This window comes from Carya illinoinensis, chromosome 2 (assembly GCF_018687715.1).
Source record: "Carya illinoinensis cultivar Pawnee chromosome 2, C.illinoinensisPawnee_v1, whole genome shotgun sequence".
In the NCBI taxonomy this organism is placed as follows: Eukaryota; Viridiplantae; Streptophyta; class Magnoliopsida; order Fagales; family Juglandaceae; genus Carya; species Carya illinoinensis.
Window position 1 is genome coordinate 18,889,116 of NC_056753.1, and position 21,946 is coordinate 18,911,061.

Consider the following 21,946-nt stretch of genomic DNA (forward strand, 5'->3'; position numbering starts at 1 on the left):
AATTTTGAAAATTTTAGTATTCAATAACATAATTAATCTCTGTGGGTTCGACATTCTTTCTTTTGAAACACTTTACTACTTGTTATGATTCTAGGCACTTGCAATATTTTCACTCAAACAAGTTTTTGGCGCCATTATCAGGGATTAATTATTTGTTATTTTGATATTGATACTAGCTAGATTGGTACTAATTTGGATTTTATTTTATTTATTTTTAAAATTTGTTTAAATAGACCTCAGTTTTGCTTTTCTTGATCATTTTTCTATTTTAGGATTTAGAAGTGTATGCCTCGATCTAAACCATTAGAGCCTACACTTTTCAATTTCGAGATTGAAAAAGCTTTACGTAGAATCAATAAAAAGAAGAAGCAAGAGGCTACCACACCTGCATTCACCATGGCCAACCAAGATAATAAAGCTTTGAGGGACTATGCTATGCCCTTTGTCAATGGGGCTACATCTAGCATATGGAGACCGGTTATACAAGCTAATAATTTTGAGATTAAGCTAGCGATAATTACGAGATACTGCAAACTATTTAGTTTGGGAGGCTCTCACAGGAGGATCCAAATGTCCATATTGTAAATTTTCTAGAAATTTGTGATACTTTTAAACACAATGGAGTGACAAATGATGCGGTTCGATTGAGACTTTTTCCTTTCTCACTTAGAGAAAAAGCAAAAACTTTGTTGAACTCTTTGCCACCCGGCAACATCACCACCTGGGAGGAGTTGGCATAAAAATTCTTAGCAAAATATTTCCCTCCGGCCAAGACAATAAAGTTAAGGAATGATATTACTACCTTCACCCAATTTGAGGGTGAATCATAATATGAGGCATGGGTGAGATACAAGGACTTATTGCACAAGTGTCCGCATCCCAACCTCCCAACCTGGCTTCAAGTATAGACATTTTACAATGGTTTGGGACCCACAAATCGATCTATGGTTGATGCGGCCATGGAAGGAGCATTAATGAGTAAGACCCATGAAGCCGCATATGAAGTTCTGGAAGGGTTGGCGTCTAACAACTATCAGTGGGCCGCAGAGAGAGCAATGCCAAGGAAGGTGGCCAGCGTCGTTGAGCTTGAATCTATGTCCACAATTGCGGCCCAGTTGGAAAATCTATCCAAACAACTAGGTAAGATGAAAGTTAATGCTATTAACTAATGTTGTTTGCAATCACTGAGCAGGAAATCATTCAAGTGTACAATGCTAAGTGGGGAATCTTTTTGCCTAACCGAGTTATGAACAAGCTAATTACGTGTCATATTTCCAACGTCAAAACAATCCTTATTCAAACATGTTCAATCTCGAATGGAGAACTCATCCCAACTTTTCATGGAGCAATAATCAAGGGCCGACTAGACCACCTCAACAGTTTCCACTGAAAGAGAAGAAATCGACACTTGAGGATATGTTCATGCAGTACATGCAAAAGACTGATATGGTGATCCAAAACAATTTGGCTTCAATCCATAACCTTGAGGTGCAAATCGATCAGCTTTAAAACATGCTCCAAGAGAGGACCATAGGGACTTTTCTGAGCAACACTGTGACCAATCCGAAAGAACATGTCAAGGCAATAGCCTTGAGAAGTGGGCGGACATATTTGTAGCCAAAAACAACAATGCCAAGCAAGATGAAGCTGAATATAATTTGGAGTCCAAGATGAAGGAAGCCGAGTTCGAGATAAAAGAAGTGGAGCAGGCCAAGGAGATAGTCGACCAGAAAGCCGAGAAGACTAAGGATAATAAAAGAGCTTCAAATTCCAAAAATTCTAGGGAGTTTACTACTGAAACTCATTCTCCTTCAGTTTATGATCCACCAATTTCTTTCCGCAAATATTAAGAAAAAATAAGATTTATAATCAGTTCTCTAAAATACTGAGTATATTTAAGCAATTGCATATTAATATTCCTCTCATTGAAGCTTCAGAGCAAATGCCTAAATATGGGAAAATTTTGTAGGATATATTATCAAATAAGTGGAAGTTAGAGGAGTATGTTAAAAATGAGAGAAGGGAATTGATTTGTATTGAATTTTTTGTGTTTCTTTATATTTATTTATAAATAAATAGACTTTACAATAGACAAGTATGGAAATAAGTACATATGGTAATTAAGCTAATTGTGCTAATTCCTATAATAAAGATAATCTGCTGATTTTCTGGAGACTAAATATATGGAAATATATATAGTTGTCAATACTCTCCCTCAAGTTGGCGCAAGGAGATCTGTAATGCCCAACTTACGTGAAAAATGATGGAAAAGATCCTGGCCTAAAGCATTGGTGAAGATGGTGGCAACTTGGTCATGTGAAGAAGTATGAATAGTTTGGAAGAGATCGGAGCGAATCTTATCACAAACAATGTGACAATTAACCTCAATGTGTTTGGTTCACTCATGAAACACAGGATTGAGTGCAATGTAGAGGGAAGATTGATTATCATAATGTAAGGTGAAGGTTTGGGATCAGAGATGCCAAGATCAGTTAGAAACTATCTGAGCCAGGTGAGCTCACAGGTGGTGATGGCCATAGCTTGATATTTAGCTTCAGCAAAAGAGCGCTCCACGGTGGTCTTTTTTTGGTACGCCAGGAGATTGGACTAGTGCCTATCTGAATGAAGTATCCAGTAGTGGAACAACGAGTGGTGGGACAATTGGCCCAATCAGAATCAGTATAGGTTGTGACATGTAGATTGTTAGATGAAAGAAAGAAGATGGCTTGGCCGAGGCTACCTTTCATGTAGCGAAGAACCCTAGTAGTTGTAGTCATGTGAGGAACCTGAGGAGCATGCATGAATTGACTAAGAATGTTGACAGTATAAAAAATGTTGAGTCTATTGATGGTCAGATAGATGAGACGGTAGGGGCAAGGATCAGGAAGTAGATCACCGTCTTGAGTACTAAGCTTCAAGTGTTGTTCCATTGGAAAAGGAGCAGTCTGGGCGCAAATTTGCTCTGATCATGGAAGATGCCGTTAGTTGATTGAGCAACTTCAAGCCCAAGAAAGTACTTCAGAGAACCAAGATCTTTTGTCTTTAAGTGAGTGGAGAGAACTCTTTTGAAAACCTCGATTTGAGAAATGTTGTTACCAGCATCCAAAATATCATCAACATAAACAAGAACAAGAGTGATGTTGGTATAGGTGGCAGAAGTGAATAAAGAATGATCAACCTGAGACTGATGAAAACCATCATCAAGAAGCACAGTGGTTGGTTTAAAAAACTAGTTCCAGGAGGCTTGTTTGAGGTCATAAAGGGATTTTTTGAGGCAAGAAGCACGGGTCTCCCCCTTAGGGCAATATTCGAGTGGCAAAGTCATGTAGACTTCTTCATCAAGATCACCATGCAAAAAGGTATTATTGACATCAAGCTGATGAATGATCCAATGTTTGGTGGCGGTGACTACTAACAGGCACCTACAGTGGTCAATTTAGCAACTAGAGCAAATGTCTCAAGATAATCAAGGCCTTCAACCTGAGTATAGCTCTTGGCAACTTGATGAGCTTTGTACCTTTAGAGGGAACTGTCGGCCTTGAGCTTAGTTTTGAAGACCCATATGCAGCCAATGGCTTTCTTACCAGAGGGAGTGGCTCAAGAGACCAAGTCAGATTGTCCTCTAAGGCACAAATTTCAGAAGACATGGCCTCATGCCAATAGGAGTGATCAATACAAGTGGTGAGAGCAATTAAATAAGAAAGATAGGAGGGAGAAAAACAAGAATATGAAAGAAAAATAGATAAAGAATGAGTAGTATCTGAGACCGATGGAACAGGGGAGGATGTTGTGGGCTTCATATGTAAGGTGGGACAGATATAGTCATGAAGATAGGCAGGTTGAGTAATGGTGGGATGAGGGTGAGAAACAGGTGGGGATGGAGGAGAGGGAGGTGATGAAGGTGGGGAAGATGAGGTGGCTGGGGAATCAGAGGATTAAGGAGGAGGCACTATAGATTCAGGAACAGGAAGAGGGATGATGGGAGTGGAGGGAGAAGAAGGGTCATCAATATATTTGAAAGGGAATTGTTGCTCATGAAAGGTGACATCATGAGAAAAGAAAATGGATTGAGTGTCAAGATTGTAGAACTTGTATGCTTTATGAGTGCTGTGGTAACTAAGAAACACACATTTGGTAGCATGAGGGGAAAATTTGTCACGATGAGCATGAAGAGTTTGAGCATAGCAAAGACACCCGAACAAGCGAAGGTGATCATAGTGGGTGTTTTATCAAAAAGTGTTTCAAAAAGTGATTTATTTTGGAGAATGCGACTAGGAGTGCGATTGATGAGATATGCAGCAGTGAGAATACAACCACCCCAAAATGTTAAAGGTAGGTAGGCTTGGAAGCAAAGGCTTTGAGCAACATTTAGAAGGTACCAGTGTTTATGCTCTGCAACACCATTTTGTTAAGGATTTTCAACATTGGTACGTTCATGGATGATGCCATGATAATGTCAAGGCAATACACATAGAGTCCATTGCAAAGACCATGCGCTCTAATTAGCCTCATTAATTGTGGGTCTTGAAACAGATAGGTGTTAGAAGAAAATAAAATAATACAAGAAGTTCGAAGGGTAAGTTAGGAAATAGCTAAGAGATTAAAAGAAAAGGTGGGGATATAATAGACATTTGAGAGTGTGAGAAGGGGAGAGAGAATGTAGGTCCCGATGCCTTTGACAGGGACTTCGTGGCCATTCGAAAGCTGGACAAAATGACTGGATTCCAGTTGTCTCAATTTGGTGAAACTGGTTTTTTGGTGAGAAATTTGGTGGCTTGCGCCACTATCTACTGCCCAATGGTGGTCCTGATTGAAGAAAGGAGTAGAGGAAGGAGGGGAGAAAGTGTTACTGACGAAGTGGGATGTGGAGGTCGAAGGAGAGGATGTCACTAGCACTAGCAAGGAAAGGAGTTTCTAGTAGAGGTCTGGTGAGAGGCCAGGGATGGGACTCGATGCCGAGAGGATGGTAGTGGCTTCATTTGTCGATGGTGATGGTTGGCCAAGGATGGAGCTCCGCAGCTTTGGGCGTGGTTAGCGACCTAGTGGGTAGCCCACGACAATCCAGCACCTGTCACGAGAATGGCCTTTCTTCCCGCAAACTGTTCGTTTGAAGGTGGATTTTGGGTGTCTAGGGGAGTGAATTTCCATGGTCAAACTTTTGGATGGGGTGGTGTGAAGGTGGAGCAATCGTTGTTGTTGCTCTTAGAAGAGAATATAGAACATCTTGCTGATGGGGAGAAGAGGATCCATTGCCAAGATTTGTGTTCGGAGAGGTGCCAAAGAGTCGTTCAGGCCAAGGAGAAATTGAAAGACTCTCTCATCTTCAGTTGTTGTTGTAGATCCTTATGATTAGTGCTAATTTGAAGAAGGTCAAGTGCATTCCAAATTTGTTTGATTTGGTTGTGATACTCATGGATTGAGTTGGTTGTTTGTTGCAAGGAAGAGAAGGCTCATTTGAGGTGATAGATTCTGGTGTTGTTGCCTTGACAGAAACAGGAAGATAAGTTGACCCATACAGCATGAGGATCAGTTTGGTATTCGAGTGAATTTGCAATGGATGGACTGACGAAGTTAAGGATCCAGGTAAGAACCATCTCTTTGGTTTGGTTCCATTGAGGGTATTCGGGTGAAGAGGGTTCGTTCAATAGGACTGTGGGTGCCACCAACAAAGCTTTATATATTTTTGGCATTCAGTGCTTGTGTCATGGCTTTCTGTCATTTGGGAAAGTTGTCACCAATAAGGAGGCCATTGACGAGGATGAGGCTTGGAGAATATGATGGGTAAAGGAGGTAGGGGCAGGGGATGCGTGGGCTGGAATTGGTGGCCATATGGCTAGGGTTTAGGGATCGATTAGGTTGATGACCATGTTAAAAATGAGAGCCGGGAATTGCTTTGTATTGAATTTGTTGTGTTTCTTTGTATTGATTTACAAATAAATAGACTTTACAATAGACAAGTATGGAAATAAGTACATATGGTAATCGAGCTAATTGTGCTAATTCCAAGAATAAAGGTAATTTTCTGATTTTCTAGAGACTAAATATATGGAAATACACATAGCTTTCAATAGAGCATGCGATGATAATGTTGATCGAGGAGAGCAGTGCAATTTTACAAAAGAAGTTGTTGCCTAAGTTGAAAGACCCGGGGAGTTTCACGATCCCTTGCACTATAGGAAATTCCTATTTTGATAAAACTTTATGGGACTTAGGGGCAAGTATTAATCTTTTGCCCTTCTCTATATTCATGAAGCTTAGACTTGGAGAAGCAAAGCCGACCACTGTCTCTCTGCAGTTGGTAGACAGATCTATTAAATACTCGAGAGGACTCATTGAGGACATAACGGTAAAAGTTGATAAGTTCATCTTCTCAGTCGACTTCATTGTGCCCAATATGGAGAAGGACGAGGAGATCCCTTTGATACTAGGCCGACCTCTTCTTACGACGAGGAGAACCGTAATTGATGTCCAGTAAGGGAAAACACATTTTGAGGGTCGGTGAGGAAAAGGTCACTTTTAGAATTCCCTTATGAGGTACGTGATTACGCCCAAAGAATAACGCGATAGTTGTAGCACAGCTTTGAGGTATTGATTCCATAGGGAGACAAATTAAAATAATAGCAAAAGGAATAAAGAAACTAAATAAAAATATTAAATGATTAATGGAGAGCAAAGATTAATTTAAAATACGTAAATTATTATCCTTATTGAGAAAATCCAGCGATGACAATATACTCGAGAATAGATATTGCAGTAAAGAACTAAATCAATATAGATAAATAATTGATCTAAACATAATCAAAGAACCAATCCATTCAATAGAAAAAACATGACTGAATCCATAAATAGAATAAATTCTATGATTATTCAGAAAAAAAAAACATCAAGAATGAATTGAGAATGATGAAAAAAAAGAGTTTTAGTAATTAAAAATCAAATACATAAATTAAAAAAAATTAAAAATACCATCTAATATGCAAGTTCATCCCTAACTCTACTTGAGGATTTAGTTACCCATAAATATAATGGACAACAAAAATCTCAAGAGAAAACTGAAGTGAACGGGGGTCATAGAAGTGATTTTCTCCTTTCTTCAAATCTACCTCTTGTGCCTCTCCTCCTCCTCCATTTCGTGCTAATAATATGCTTATATAGGGTAGGAAAGAAACTCCAATGTCTTCATAATTCTTGCATAAAAAAATCGCCTAAATGCTAGGACCAATCTTGACAGCCACGTACGCACTTTAGGAGTTTGATACAAATTTATAGCCCTTTAAGATAGCTTTCTAATGAATCAAGAATCGCATTAATCCGATATGTGAGTAGAAAGTTACGGTAAAAATAGTAAAGTCTGTCCAAGTTGTCTCCTAGTAAATTTCAGATTTAGACTTCTTGCAGTTTCCTTTTATGATTTTTTTCTTTTTTTCTTGATCCAAATTGATCTCAAACCCCATGAAAGTGCTCATTTGAATTTGACTAGGCTTTGACTTGCTCTTTTATAAACTTTGAAATTTAAAAAAAAAAAAAAAAAAAAAAGCTGCTTAGGGGCATCCCAACGTAAATAGAAACTCAATTCAAGAATACACATTAATTCTTATTATTTCTATTCACATTTTAGAATTTTAATCCAATAATAAGGTATTTAGAGTGCCCTTTCGTGCAATTATCAGTACGTTCTTGTTTTCAAATAAGCGACCAACGTCATGGCCGACAAGACTTATGGAGCTGAATTTTCAAAGCTACCACTTGAGGTATGTATTATTTTTTTTTCAATATTTCCATGATTGAGTATTTATTCCTTATTCTTAGTGCTTGCAAAAATTTAGCTAATTATTATTTGATATATTGAATTGCAATGAGACCGAGATGTGATTTGTGATTAGAGCTTTAGGATTAAACACCATTAGTTGAGCGAAAGTAGGGATAGTTTATCGCGACTAGTGATTTTTAAAAAAAATCCAAAGAAGTTAATGAGTCTCAAATTAATTAAATTCACAGAGAAATATATATGGAGTTATTAATTGGAGATATTTTTAATATTATTCAAGAGAAGATATTGAATAGTCAAGGGATTTATCATGGAATTTGCTAGATGAAATCAAATGCCCAAGATCTATTATTATTATTATTATTTTATTATTATTATTATTATTATTTTATAGCAAACCAAGAACTTCATTAATAAAAGGGACATTACAGACATAAATCAAAGTACAAGATTTGAGATAAAAAGTCCGGAATACTACCCCACCACATAATGATTCGATCAACATTTCTTGTATATTTAGCAAGACAATGAGCTGCCTCATTTGCTTTTCTATAAATATGCCTAAATAAACATTCCCCAAAACATGATGCCAATTGTCTTGCTATTTTTAAAACCACAGCATTTCTTGCTATATTTAGCATCAACATGATGTTATTTTCCTGCTTAATTTATTTTTTTCCATGTTTTTTATTTTAATTTAGATAGTAGAATCTATCAATTTTTTATTTTTGAAATGGTAATTAATTTAGAAAATTTCAGTATTCAATAATATAATTAATCTTTGTGTGTTCGACATTCTTTCTTTTGTAACACTTTACTACTTGTTATGATTCTATGCACTTGCATATATTTTCACGCAAAGACTGACCAACAATTCAACCAGCCTAGATTACATAGTAACATTAGTAAAAAGATTAATTAGTATCACGGGATATTACATATATAGCATACATAGAAAGAGTGTGAGAGTGTCATTTGCACCAACAAACGGGAAACAATGTATTGTTTTGAAGCCACGTCTTTGCAAATTTTTTATGGGGGTACCAGAGGTGAATAGTCAACATGATTAAAAGAAAAGAATGGACATCATAGTATACAAAGAGGATAAAAAGAAAATGATATTTATAATTTTAAGATGTATAGGTAAATATAAGACATATATGAAAAAATTAATTTTTTTATTGGTGGGCCCTCTTTTTTTTTTTTCTTTTTTTTTTAAAGAGAGTATATGAAACTTGCATATTATAAGCTGACTGTATCAACCATTACTTGAAAAAAAATTCCAAGAACATATTGATCCTTATGACTTTCCTCTCTGATCCGGGTTCCATTAGTTCGTTTTTTATTGTATATTTTTTTTATACTTAGCTTAAGGGACTTTTTTCAGTAATGCCAGATATAGTTTAACGTTAGGTGTGCAAATAATGAACAATCCTTTTAAAAAAAGTGAAGTTTAATATTAAATTTTTTTTTTTTATTTTGACAATATATTTTACAGGCTTTTTTCAAAGTGAGTATGAAGAAGTTACACACTCTAATATCACAAATATCATTTTTGTTTGTGAATAATGAAATGAGATATATGATGTGTTTTAAGTGTCGTGAAGTAAAAGTTGCTGATTTTAGTGAAAAAAGAGTGATATGCTTTTTAAAATTTTAGCTTTACTGTGCATACACTATAAGCTTCTGAACATTTTGTCTTGTATGTCTGGTGAATGTTATCATTTATTGTGATTTTTTTTCCTTTTTTTTTTTTTATTAATAGTATTTGCATAAGAATTAATGTCATCTAACTGTCTTGACTATCATTTGAGCAAACTTTGTATTATATATATCCTGTTGAGTATAAAAGTTTTATTCTGAGTGAAATCGTCCAATCTCGGCCTTCTTGTGGGAGGAAAAGCACCAGCACATCAAAAGCATTTGTTGGATTCAGGGAATCATTATTATTTCTAATTCTTAATTAAGTCGAAACGATGTACGTCATGTCCTAAAAACATGAGTTATAAGCTGCTTGAAACACACTATTGCACAGTATTATCATACTTTATATTTTCCAATTAAATTTTGTATGTGTATATTAATTAGCAGTTGACAAAAAGTTAAAAGCCACCAATGCAACCTTTTTCATAAAAGAAAATAACTCTTTTATTAATATTGACATCGAGCAGCACTAACACAGAACGATACACGTAAGTGAAAATAAAAAAAAAATAAAGAGTTACTAGGTTTAGAACCACACAAACAGATACGGGCGGAGGTATTTCACACTCCAATCTTTTAGCTCCCTGACTAAAATGCAGAGAGCACGTTATTTAGCTGGTAGAAAGGATGGTGTGTCATGGGCAACTTGGGAGCAGGAGGATGATCTCTCTAACGGGGCTGATGTCCGCCGGCACCTCCCGGACCACGCTCACCCTGACGTCCTCCTCCACCACCACCACCTTCATGGCTGGCGCCTCCAATTCCAAGATGTCCTCCCCCTTCATGACCACCGGGTACTCCTCCCTGATTTCTCCCCTGTCCTTGGGGACCATGACCATGCCTATCATCCTGACGTCCGCCACCATGGCCCTGTCCTCCCGGCCCTGGTTTTCCTTCGCCATGACCGTGTCCGCCTGGCCCTGGTTGTCCTTCTCCATGGCCATGTCCGCCATGAGGTGGCTGTTCTTGATGAGACATTATTATTTCTCAGAAATCAGAGTGTTATATGTTGAATAGAAGATAGGTAGATAAGATGTGAGGGATGATCCTGCTATAAAGTTTTAAGTTAATATTTATAGTACTATCGGAATTGAGATCCATTCCACCTCAAACATTTTGCCACGTTACAACCAAGCTCCTTATCCTGAACTGAATGAATTCAAACCGCGTAAAAGATTATTCATACCAGTGGATAAGAACAACGATAAACTGAGGTATTGGTAAAGTGGCTAGGAGCTGCAGTTGAGGATAATTCTTGGGAATACTTATACAAACTGAGATCCATGTACCCTCATTTAGTGGGCACTGTCTTGTGATTGTTACGGGTGCCTTGGGGGCAAGGCCTTGAAGAAGGGGAGATTGTTACGGGTGCCTTGGGGGAAGCTTTGAGGAAGAAGATGTTAATAACTGTTTTAACAGAAAGAATGGTGTTAATAAAACGATCTGTTTTGAGGCTTAATAAGGGAGGTGTCGTTTAGTGTTTAGTGGGCTGCGTTTGGTGTTAATGAAACGGGGAGTTTAACTTCCCATGTGTTTAGTTGGCGTTTTATTCCTTGTAACCTGCGTTTTGTGCAGAACCAAATACTGATTCAGTGCTTCACGACTGCAGTATATAAGCAGTAGTAAGCTAGTAGTTTGTATCTTGGATTTTTCAGTGAAGTAAATTTCTTGGAGGTTGGGAATCCCTCGAAGATTCTCTGCATGATTCAACATTGAATCTTGCTTATCAATTCTTGAGTTTTCTGTGTGTGTGATTGATTCTTGATAGTTCCCTGCGTGTGTCTGTATAGTGCTGAAGGTTCTTGCAAGAACCTTACACGAATATTTTATGAAGAATTGTGGTCCGTTGAGGAGCAGAGCTGCAGATAAACACACGTGCTCTTTACTGCTCTATCGTGGGGACTGGGGATGAGAGCTGATCATGAGGAGCATTCATGTCCCGTTCTCTCAACTTATTTAGCCAATATTATTTGTTTGAATTTATGTTATTTATTTATGAAAAAATCTATTAATCTTTTATTTTTTTTATCATCATCTCATAATGTGACAGTTAAGATTACGATATGATCGAATTGAAATAATGGAAAAATAAAAATAGAGCAGAAATTAAGTAGTTTTATAAGTAATCATCCCTCTATGATTGTTGAATAGTTTTATTTCTTCGATGCGGAAACTTACGTTGAATTTTCATAAGATCATCGAAACTAAGGATAATCCTCTATGTGCACATGACTAAGACAAGGCAAACTGAAAGCAGATTTAGCTAGATTATGGGCAGCCAAATTCGATTCCCTTCTTGTATGAGTCAATCTTTTGGCATCTTCAAATATTAAATGCCAAACTATCTGGGATCATGACTCATATCATTTAGGCTGTGATGCTCCAAAACTCCATTTGGGATTTGATAAAATTTGAAATATCGAGACATGCAGCAGTAAGTTACATACCCTCGTTCAACAATTAAGAATGCGATGCATACCCTCGTTTAACAATTAAGAATGCGATGCATCTATCATATATCTAACAATATGCAGTAATTAGAGTAGATAAATTTTTTTAGCAATATACAATGTACCAGAATACCAATCCCAAAACATAAACATTTCCATTAATATTCAAATAAGCAAAAGTCATAATATTTTCCCAACTTGTCGATAAACAAAATAATATGATACTAGAGTAGAACTCCATAGTTACAGACGACAAAAAACGTAATCAAAATGCCAAGTTACTCATGTAACTCGGTTATCAGTTCCCAAATAAAATCCAAAAGCTGGAGGATCAACGGATCAACTCTGTGAGCTATCCGAGGCTCTTCCTTGGCCTATTTGCTGTCATCCAGCTGGGGGTGCGCAGGTTTTCCAATCCTTGACACATAATTCTACCATTCCCAGGAAAATGGTGGTTAGGACCACCAAAATGAGATTTACAAATCTTCGCAAGTAAGACTCCTAAGCTACTGATAGCATAAATAAGCAGGATTGATAGTAACAATGACATGTATCCTTGATGCACATGACCTTGCTTATGATAAACATGGCATGTTTGTATACTTAAGATAGACTTACACATAATGTCATATCTCATGGGTTACCATGATGTAAATTAACTTGACGTTTCATGCTTAACTTAAAAATATTTCATGACATGCTTGCATGTTACATGACATGATAGTCGTGACATGTGACAGATGATCATAATTTTTATACACAGAAACATGACATGATATAACTTAATTCAATTTAATAAGCATAATTAAGACATGAATTTAATTGCATGAATCTCACCACCATACGTACATAAGCATACCATAAGTTAGAAGCTAACTTATAGAATGTCGTGTTTAACATAAGCATAGCGTAAGCTGAAATGACATACATTCTAGGATAATTTCCCACTTAATCATTTTAAAATGGAACCTACTAACTTTGGGCTTAATTTGCAAAATTACCCCTTCGCGTTTTGAAAATTTAAAATTAGCCCCTAAACTTAAGGAAATTGCAAACGAACTCCAATATTAACCAAAATTTACATACTTCATAGAAATTTCATCCTAAATTTAAATATGGGCATTGAATTTTCAAAAACTAAACTCTACAACGAGAACCTCTTGGCCGATTCATATAAAGGCTAAAAACTATCATTTTGCTTGCTACTTGTCCAGTTCACACATTAACATGCTTAACGGAAAATAACAACTCTAAAATATCACATCCTTAGTTTTAAAATCATGGCAAGACACCAGATCACACATTTTACAAAAGCTTAAACCCACCACTTCAAAGAATGACACAAAACATCAAGACAGAACTTAATCTTGGTGTTCTTGGTCTAATACTTTCATTTGAACTCCAAGGACTCTAAAAGTCAACAAACTTTACTTCCAACATGATCATCATTCAAACTTAGTCGATAGTATGCTTGATTAAGAACAAAAATGCAAAAGCCAACAAATGAATCTCAATTTACAAGGAAATCATAGAAACTGAAACTTGCCTGATTTTGACTTGAATCATAGAGACTAAATCCTTGATTTACATGCAATAAATCTTGAAACAATACATCCATATACCTCTCATCCAAATTCTAACTTGATCCACGCATTAAATCTAACATACCATAGCAAATAATTTATCAAAACAAACAGAAAACCTGAGAGCCTCTAATCATGCTTAAAAACATACTCTTGCTTGTTTATTACAAATCCAACAAAATACCTAAGTCACAAGTTTTAAAAATCTAACCTAATCCATAGATCTAAGTTTTGAGAACAAGATTTTCAAAAATCAAAACTATGGAATCAAGAACCTAAGGCTAAAATGACAAACTACGCCAACCAAAAACTTATTTGGAGGATTTGTTTCTAGGACTTAATAGCTCATGCAAAACCATTTTATAAAAACCTAACATACTATAAATCATACCATAACTTACACAAAAATTATGTGAACACTTCATAGAATCAAGATTCACAAATCTTTTCATCAAAACAACACAAAACTTCCAAGGTTTAACAACAAAAATCCAAACTGAACCCTTTTGTTATCAACACCAATATTCATCCATCAAACTTCTAAGAAAAATCAACCAATATTCACCCAAGTAATCAAGACTCATAACTTAACAAAATAGAAGAGATTTAAGCCAAGGGAAATAACTTAAAAAACCTGGAAGTTAAGAACACAAAGTTGCAAAAAACTTTCTCCCCAAGCTCACTTGGTTTCTCTCTAGGAAAAGTGATGAAAAATAAACCAAGTGTGGGAGAAAATGAGAGGGAGGCGTGGGGGATGTATAGTGGCTGACTTCATGCTTGAAGTTATGACACTTAAAGTGAGATCAACTTGTGAAAAGGAGAAGGATAAAGTTGATGCAATGTGCTGGAAAGTTGTGAATATGAGGTGGTTTTAGTCAGCCATGATATGGCTTTGTAAGTGGGGGAAAGCTTGTGGGAGAAGCTTGAGGGAACTTGGAGTTTCGGTGGGACTAAAGAGGGTGTAACCAAATGGTATTCCATTTGGGTTTTCAAGGGGGTTTTGGTTAGAGTTTGGTCTAAATCTAAATTTTCTTGATCAAATGCATGTATCAAGGTGTAAGAGAGTGGATGCGGGTGTAAGTGACTGTACTTGAGTGGCTAATTGCTTGTGAAAGTGGCTTAAACTAAGTGAGATTCACATGATCAAACAGGTCACAAGTTTAGGGTTTTGGTTATCCTAACCATTTGGGGTTTCAGTTTTATAACAGCCTACCAAAAATTCAATGGTAGAATGTCTATAGGCTTTAGGAACCTTGTGAAAATTCCGTAAGTTTCCACAGATCGACTAATCGTGTAGGTTTTAATCTGTCAGCATAGTTAGCTTTACCACTCACTATAATGCCAAAAGCGCAATTTGCTTTAGTTGAGATAGTTATATGTGTCAAAATACGATATGTTCAGTGCCATTAGACTCAGTTGATTATTTAGGATTTTATGATGCAATAATCACTACAAGAAAAAGGACTATTTGCGGCTATTTTTATTTCCGACGATAGAATTATGGTCGCAAAAAGCCTGTTTTTAAACTTTGGTAAAATTTTTGTGTCAATTATTAAAGTAGCCACAAGAAGCACTTATTTTCGGCTATTTTCGTTCGCCAGAAATAATATAGCCGCAAATAATCCATTCTATAAAACAATATTGTCATAATAAAGTTTCCGCTGTTATTATTGTTTTGTTACGACAACTTTTTGTATTATTAAGGGGACTTAAAAGTCGCCTTAATAGATTATCTACATTTAATCCTCCCGCGTCTGATTTTCCCACGCCGACCCATTTTCCCTCTCTTTCTCGCTCTCTCTCTCTCTCTCTCTCTCTCTCTCTCTCTCTCTCTCTCTCTCTCTCTCTCTCTCTCTCTCTCTCTCTCTCTCTCTCTCTCTCTCTCTCTCTCTCTCTCCGGTTCTACACAGGGGTTTTTGTTCACTTGTAGCGCCGCTGTCTTCTCGCCGTCGTCTTGCCACTGTCTTCTCACCTCTGTCTTCTCGCCGGTGAGTTTCTTTTATGCTCCATCACTCTCTCTCTCTCTCTGTAACTCATTCATTTCTGTGCCGCTTACTCTCAGTCATATAGCTTGTAATTTTAGGGTTGATAGATGTAAAGAGTTTAGTTGTTTTACGTTTTTGTCTTTGATTTTAAAATGTACCTCTTGTGATTTTGCCATATGGATTGTCTAGTTTGCTTATAAAAGGGGGAAAAATGGAAAAAGTGTTTTGTTGGTATTGGTTCTGCTTAAGCACGATTTTCCTGCAACTATGGTGCTTCATTCCTACAAATACACATGTAAATGCATATACAAAAACTCTGTAATTTTTGCTGCCATTTCGGTTTACTTCATTCTGTTTCTGCAAAGGGGTTCGTTCACCACTTGATGATTTTGGGTTTGGCTTCTTCTATTCAACGAAAAGAGTTTGTCACTTTAGTTTGCAAGTAGATACTTTGTCATTGATGCTATCCATCAGTTTGTTTGCTATATTTCTGCAAAGGAGTACTACAATTGATTTTGGCTTTTGGCTTATTCAATGATAAAGGATCTGTGAAAATATTTTTAATTTCTACACATACTCTAATCCTTGGATCCTAATGTGTATGCTGGTTGTATTTAAAATATGTGACATCAATTAATATAATTAATGATAATAAAAACTTAAAATCAAAGTAGCATGAATATAGTCCAGATTATAGACTAATAATATAACTTGTAGAGTTCAGAAACTGGAAGCATGCTACTTCAAATATAGATGAACAAACACGACGACTAGAAACTATTATTTTCTATTGAGGTGCAAAGGAAGATGTGAACAAAAAAAAAAAAAAAAAACTGGATAGACCTACAATAATCTACCAATACTATAAAAACATCGTCTATAATCTATATATATATATATATTTGTTTTTCAAAGTGTACAACATGATTGCCCAAACAGTGCAAAGTTGCAAACTATGCCTGTTCATCCAGTTGGTCTGGTTTGGGAGAGTACAAACTAGTCCCAAGAGTTTTATACAAAGTAGTATCAGAATAGACAATGCGAGACCTCAATGACCTGATCCGATGTCTATGCCTATGACCTTTTCGGCGCTTCTGACAGTGCTTATCTTTTGTCATCTCACATTCAGTTTCACCTTCTCGTCCATTCTTCAGTGCACCACTTTCGTTTTCTCCTGCACTTGGTACAATGTACAAAAATGGTCCAATCGTGTTATCATTCAAGTCCAAGAGAGGCTCTAAGGTCTTGACCACATTGGGATATTTAGTGGGTCTTGATTTGGGGTGCAAGCTCAGGCATTGGTAAGCCAATAACGCAAACTTCCTAGCCCCTTCTGTCGAATACTGTCCTTCAAGCTTGGGGTCCATTATTCTATCTAGTTTATGGGGGTCCTTCAAAAGAGGCCTTCTCCAATAGTATTGGGCAAGGACTTTCTGCAGAATCCCTGAATAGTGATCTTCTTTTCTTCCACTCAACAGATGATGGCCTTGAAGAATTTTAATCATAAGGTTCTTAGTGTATTTTATTTTTTTTAAATGTATGAAAAAGTTACTACTAGTGAATTTGTGTGCATATTTTTTCATATTAACTTATGAAAATACACTAGATCAGATGGGGTTGAGGGGCATATTTAGAGAACATCCTAACATCATCCATACTGGAAAATCACACTTTTTGAGGTGCTTCTTCTATCATAATTAGTTCCTCTTCACAATGAACTTCATAATTAGTTCTATCATAATCTGTTACATCTATATATAACTAACTAACTATAGATAGTTTAATTATGACACACATAAGTAGTACTGCATGCATCATTGTTTGAAACTAATTTTGGCTATATATGTACATATTTGACTAACTTTCACTCAAATTTACACAGTGGCCATTTGATGATCAAGGGATAACATTCCATATTTCAAGCGATTAATTAATTATTTCAAACCCCAAGTAAATATAAATTAGAAATTAAAGTTCAAATAGGTTGATAAGGAGATGTATACGTACAAGTACTAAATCTTTCAAGTTTCAGAAGCTACTTGCACGTAATTATTTAATAATTCTATTCTAAAATATGTGTTAGACTAATTAAGTACTTGTATTAATCCAAGGTAAGCGTGCTAGCTACATATATATATGCCTGTATAACAAATTTTGCAAGAATAGCTGGCTATGATCTATCTTGGTTATTTCCAACTTCGTACATGCAGAAACTGATCAGGGATATATGTTGAATATGAGACAAGAAATAAGAAAAAGTATGATTAATTAATTAGACTTCTCTCGTCATTATTAATAGCTGATAGATAGCTACTTGTTTCTGTGTAGCTAGGCTTTTAACCATGCAGTAGGTCAAAATGCTGAATTATTTTGGGTGTCATGTTTTTAGTACTCATCGACATTGGTGGGGTGAGTAGCTTTATATAATTGAGCTATATGTAAAAGATCATAAGTTGGACAGATGGGCAAATTCACCTAATTCTACTGAATCTGTTCTATGTTCAGTCAGGAATAATATGGACTAATAATAATAATAACATTTTGAATGGGTAGCAGATTATACTTATTCAACTACTAAATAAAAATGTGTTTAGCTTTTAAGCCTTGTATCTAGATATTATTTTTGCATTTGGTTCAGATCCTTTTGTTTTTTTCTACTTGTGGAAGTCTTTAGTCTCTTCAACCATCTTCCATTTCTTATATCCCTAATTATACACTTGATTTTGTTCTCCTTTAATACACACTTTTGGTCACAAAAAGGACTAATTGCTGGTGTGCCTGGTTTTATTATTATCAATTAAACCTAATTTTCTGCTTTGAATTTAGATAATCTTCTTCTAAATTTTTCTTTGTAAATCATTTGGGCATCCTTTCTGAAAATTTAATGCTCTTTCATTTAGTCTTCTGATATTCATTTGTAAAAAGTGACTGCTGGCACTAGATAGATTAATTGAGTCTTGACTATATATTCATGCATGGAAAACCCATTTAAAACGATTTTTTGTATGCACATGGACCAACTTACTATATATTCAAATTAATATTTTATTTTCCTTTCTCATTAATATGTTTCAACAATACTACTTTCCATGTTGGATTTTTCTGAAATTGAGTTTGCTCTGATCAGAATCCAACAATCACAAAAAACCATTGGCTGATTCCAAATAATTTGTAGGAGAAATCTTTAGATCAAGAGAATGCAGTACAAGTATATTGTTCTATACTTATCTCTCCCACTTTTTCCTCTTACCACGTTTTTTTTTTTTTTTTTTTTTTTTATTTTTCTTACCAACTGACTTAACCTATGATTTACATGGCATTGTGCTGCATTTATTCCTTATTAAACAACTCTTGCACCTCTACTTATTTCTAGAAGGACAAGAGTTTGATGCAAATCACTGATAGATTTGGATCTAGGGAATATGCTAAAGGAGTGATGGAGTTCCTTACCTTGGCCCAAACTTATGCAACAAGTGAGGAAATTTGTTGTCCATGTGTCAGATGTTCAAATAATTACTTCCTACCAATAACCTAGGTAGAGATACACTTGTTCATTAAAGGTATTGACAAGAATTACATGACATGGATTTTTCATGGTGAAGAAGAAGATTTAATCATAAGTGATGATGATGATAATGTACATGATCGTGAAGAAGAGGATGACTTCATTGATGATGTTGATGTTATGTTACGAGATATTTGGGCTGGGGGATTTCCTGATGTTCCCATAAGCGATTCATTCCATGCTGCGGGTTCCACATCGGTCGATACCTTTTCATCTCGGACTTTTGACCAGTTGTTGGCTAATTCCCGGCATCCTCTTTATGAAGGTTGTACAAAGTATTCTAAACTATCATAAACTATCAAGTTGTTGCACATTGAAACACTTGGTGGTTGGACTGTAAAGTCTTTCGACATGCTTTTACACTTGTTGAAGTCAGCTTTTCTCAATGCCCTTTTGCCAAACTCATATCAAGAATCACGTAACTTGGAAAAAGGGTTGGGCTTTACTTACACCAAGATACATGTTTGTCCGAATGACTGCATACTTTATTGGAGGGAAAATGTGGATAAAGATGAGTGCACGAAATGTAAACTTTCAAGGTGGAAATTCAGCAACACTAAGAAGAGGCAAATTCCTCAAAAGGTTTTAAGACATTTTCCGTTGAAGCCAAGGTTGCAGAGATTGTTTATGTCACAAAAAACATCAGTTGATATGTGGTGGCACAAGGATCAGCGTGTCATTCAACAAGGTATTCTAAGTCATCCTGCTGATTCTGAGGTGTGGACAACATTTGATCAAGACCATGCTTGGTTCACAAAAGATCCAAGAAATGTCAGGCTTGGTTTAGCTAGCAATGGTTTCAACCCATTTAATAATTTGGCTAAGCCTTATAGTGTATGGCCAGTGATTCTTGTCCCTTACAACTTACCTCCGTAGTTGTGCATGAAGGATCCATTTTTTATCACTTCACTCTTGATTCCTGGACCAAGATCACCAGGAAATGAAATCGATGTTTATCTTCAGCCTTTGATAGATGAATTCATTGATCTATGCAAGAATGGTGTTGATACATACGATGCAAAGGCCAAAGAGACTTTCAGATTGCATGCAGCATTGCTATGGACAATCAATGACTTTCCTGCTTATGGAAACCTCTCCGGATGGAGTACTAAGGGGAAGATGGCATGTCCATCGTGCAAGGAAGAAACAGATTCGATGTGGTTGCCAAATAGCCGAAAGCATTGTTACATGGGTCATCACCGATTCTTGCCACCAGGCCACATCTGGAGAAAGAAAAAGACTATTTTTAATGGCAGTGCAGAGCATCGTGACGCACCTACAATGTATTCAGGAGAAGATGTACTCATTCAACTCCAAAATATTCCTAATGCAAATTTTGGCAAAGCCATAAAGAGAAGAAAGCGTACCACAGAGGAGTTCAATTGGACCAAGAAAAGTATCTTCTTTCAATTGCCATATTGGTTGGCTATAAAGATTAGACATAATCTAGATGTAATGCACATTAAGAAGAACATATGTGATAACATCTTAGGAACTTTGATGAATATCTCTGGCAAAATTAAAGATCATCCTAATGCACGTCGTGACCTTTCCACTCTCAATATAAGGAAGGAGTTACACCTTATTCAGGATAGACAACGCATTAGTATGCCACATGCATGTTATAAGTTGTATGGAGCTGAGCGGACTGGTTTTTGTAATTGGTTGCACGGTGTGAAATTCCCGGATGGCTTCGCTTCAAACATCGTTAGATGTGTTAGTGTAAGTGACTGCAAAATCTCGGGGATGAAAAGTCATGATTGCCATATTTTCATGCAAAGATTACTTCCTGTTGCAATTTTTGGATACTTACGCCAAGATGTACAATTCGCACTAACTAAGCTAAGCACTTTCTTCAAAGAATTGTGTGCTAGAACATGTAAGAAGGAAGTCTTAGAGCGACTTCAATCTGATATTGTTGTTATTCTCTGCAAGCTTGAGATGATTTTTCTGCCTACCCTTTTCGACATAATGGTGCACTTAGCCTATCACTTGCCACGTGAGGCCCTGCTTGCAGAGCCAGTTCAATATAGGTGGATGTATCCTTTCGAGAGATATCTTGGAAAATTCAAGAGATATGTTAAGAATAAGGCCTACCCGGAAGGTTCAATAACTGAGGCCTATATCCATGTTGAATGCTTGAATTTTTGTTCCATGTACCTCCATGATGTTGAAACTAGATTCAATCCTCTTGAACATAACATCGACGAAGGAGAAGAGGGTGTACGAGAGGGACTATCTGTTTTTTCACAGAAGGTGCGACCCATGGGTTTTGCATCACGTCACGAATTAGATGATGATGCTTTCATAAAAGCCAGATGGTATGTTCTTAATAACTGCACAGAGATTGAAGAATACCTAAAGTAAGTAACCAAATTAGTTACCAACTTAGTAACTTTCCATTCTCAATATACTAATTTAGGTTGCATCCCCTACATATACTTATTAACTGATATTGGGCTTTTGTCTAGTGAGCACTACATGCAAATGAGTGAAGAGTATCCCAATAATGCCGATAGTATGCATGCTGCAAAATTTCCAGACTGGTTCAAGTCACAAGTATGCAAACTCATTTGGAATTTCACCCTTATTTCCTTTGGCCACATATGTTTGTTTAATGCGAAAACATGTATTGTTTTTACTTTATTTAATTCGTTATTTGAACTTGTGATAGATTCAAGCTAGGCGTGCTGATAATCCCAAAGAAGTTTCGAATGATCTATATGCCTTAGCATGTGGTCCTGACCCTTGGGGTGCGTCCTATTCTGGTTGCATAACCAACGGTATAAGATTTCACACAAATGATCAGGAAGAACATCGTCGCACCCAAAACTCTGGTGTCATGGTCATTAGTGAACAACCAGGATCTGAAAAACTCGATTTCTTTGGTA

The 21,946-nt window shown here is 36.4% G+C and overlaps 1 protein-coding gene and 1 non-coding gene across 2 annotated transcripts; one reads left to right on the forward strand and one right to left on the reverse strand.

Annotated features, from left to right (window-relative positions):
• Positions 1-779: 779 nt before the first annotated feature.
• Positions 780-886, reverse strand: LOC122302128. Its single transcript, XR_006240371.1, has one exon. It is a non-coding gene; the product is annotated as a small nucleolar RNA R71 (small nucleolar RNA).
• Positions 887-6,079: 5,193 nt separating this feature from the next.
• On the forward strand, positions 6,080-6,475 carry LOC122301762. Its single transcript, XM_043113145.1, has one exon. It carries the CDS (start codon positions 6,080-6,082, stop codon positions 6,473-6,475), a length of 396 nt encoding a protein of 131 aa, XP_042969079.1.
• The last annotated feature ends 15,471 nt before the right edge of the window (positions 6,476-21,946 follow it).

Excerpts from the sequence above, each read along its gene's own strand:
- LOC122301762 (XM_043113145.1), top strand. The coding sequence starts at position 6,080 with ATGATAATGTTGATCGAGGAGAGCAGTGCAATTTTACAAAAGAAGTTG.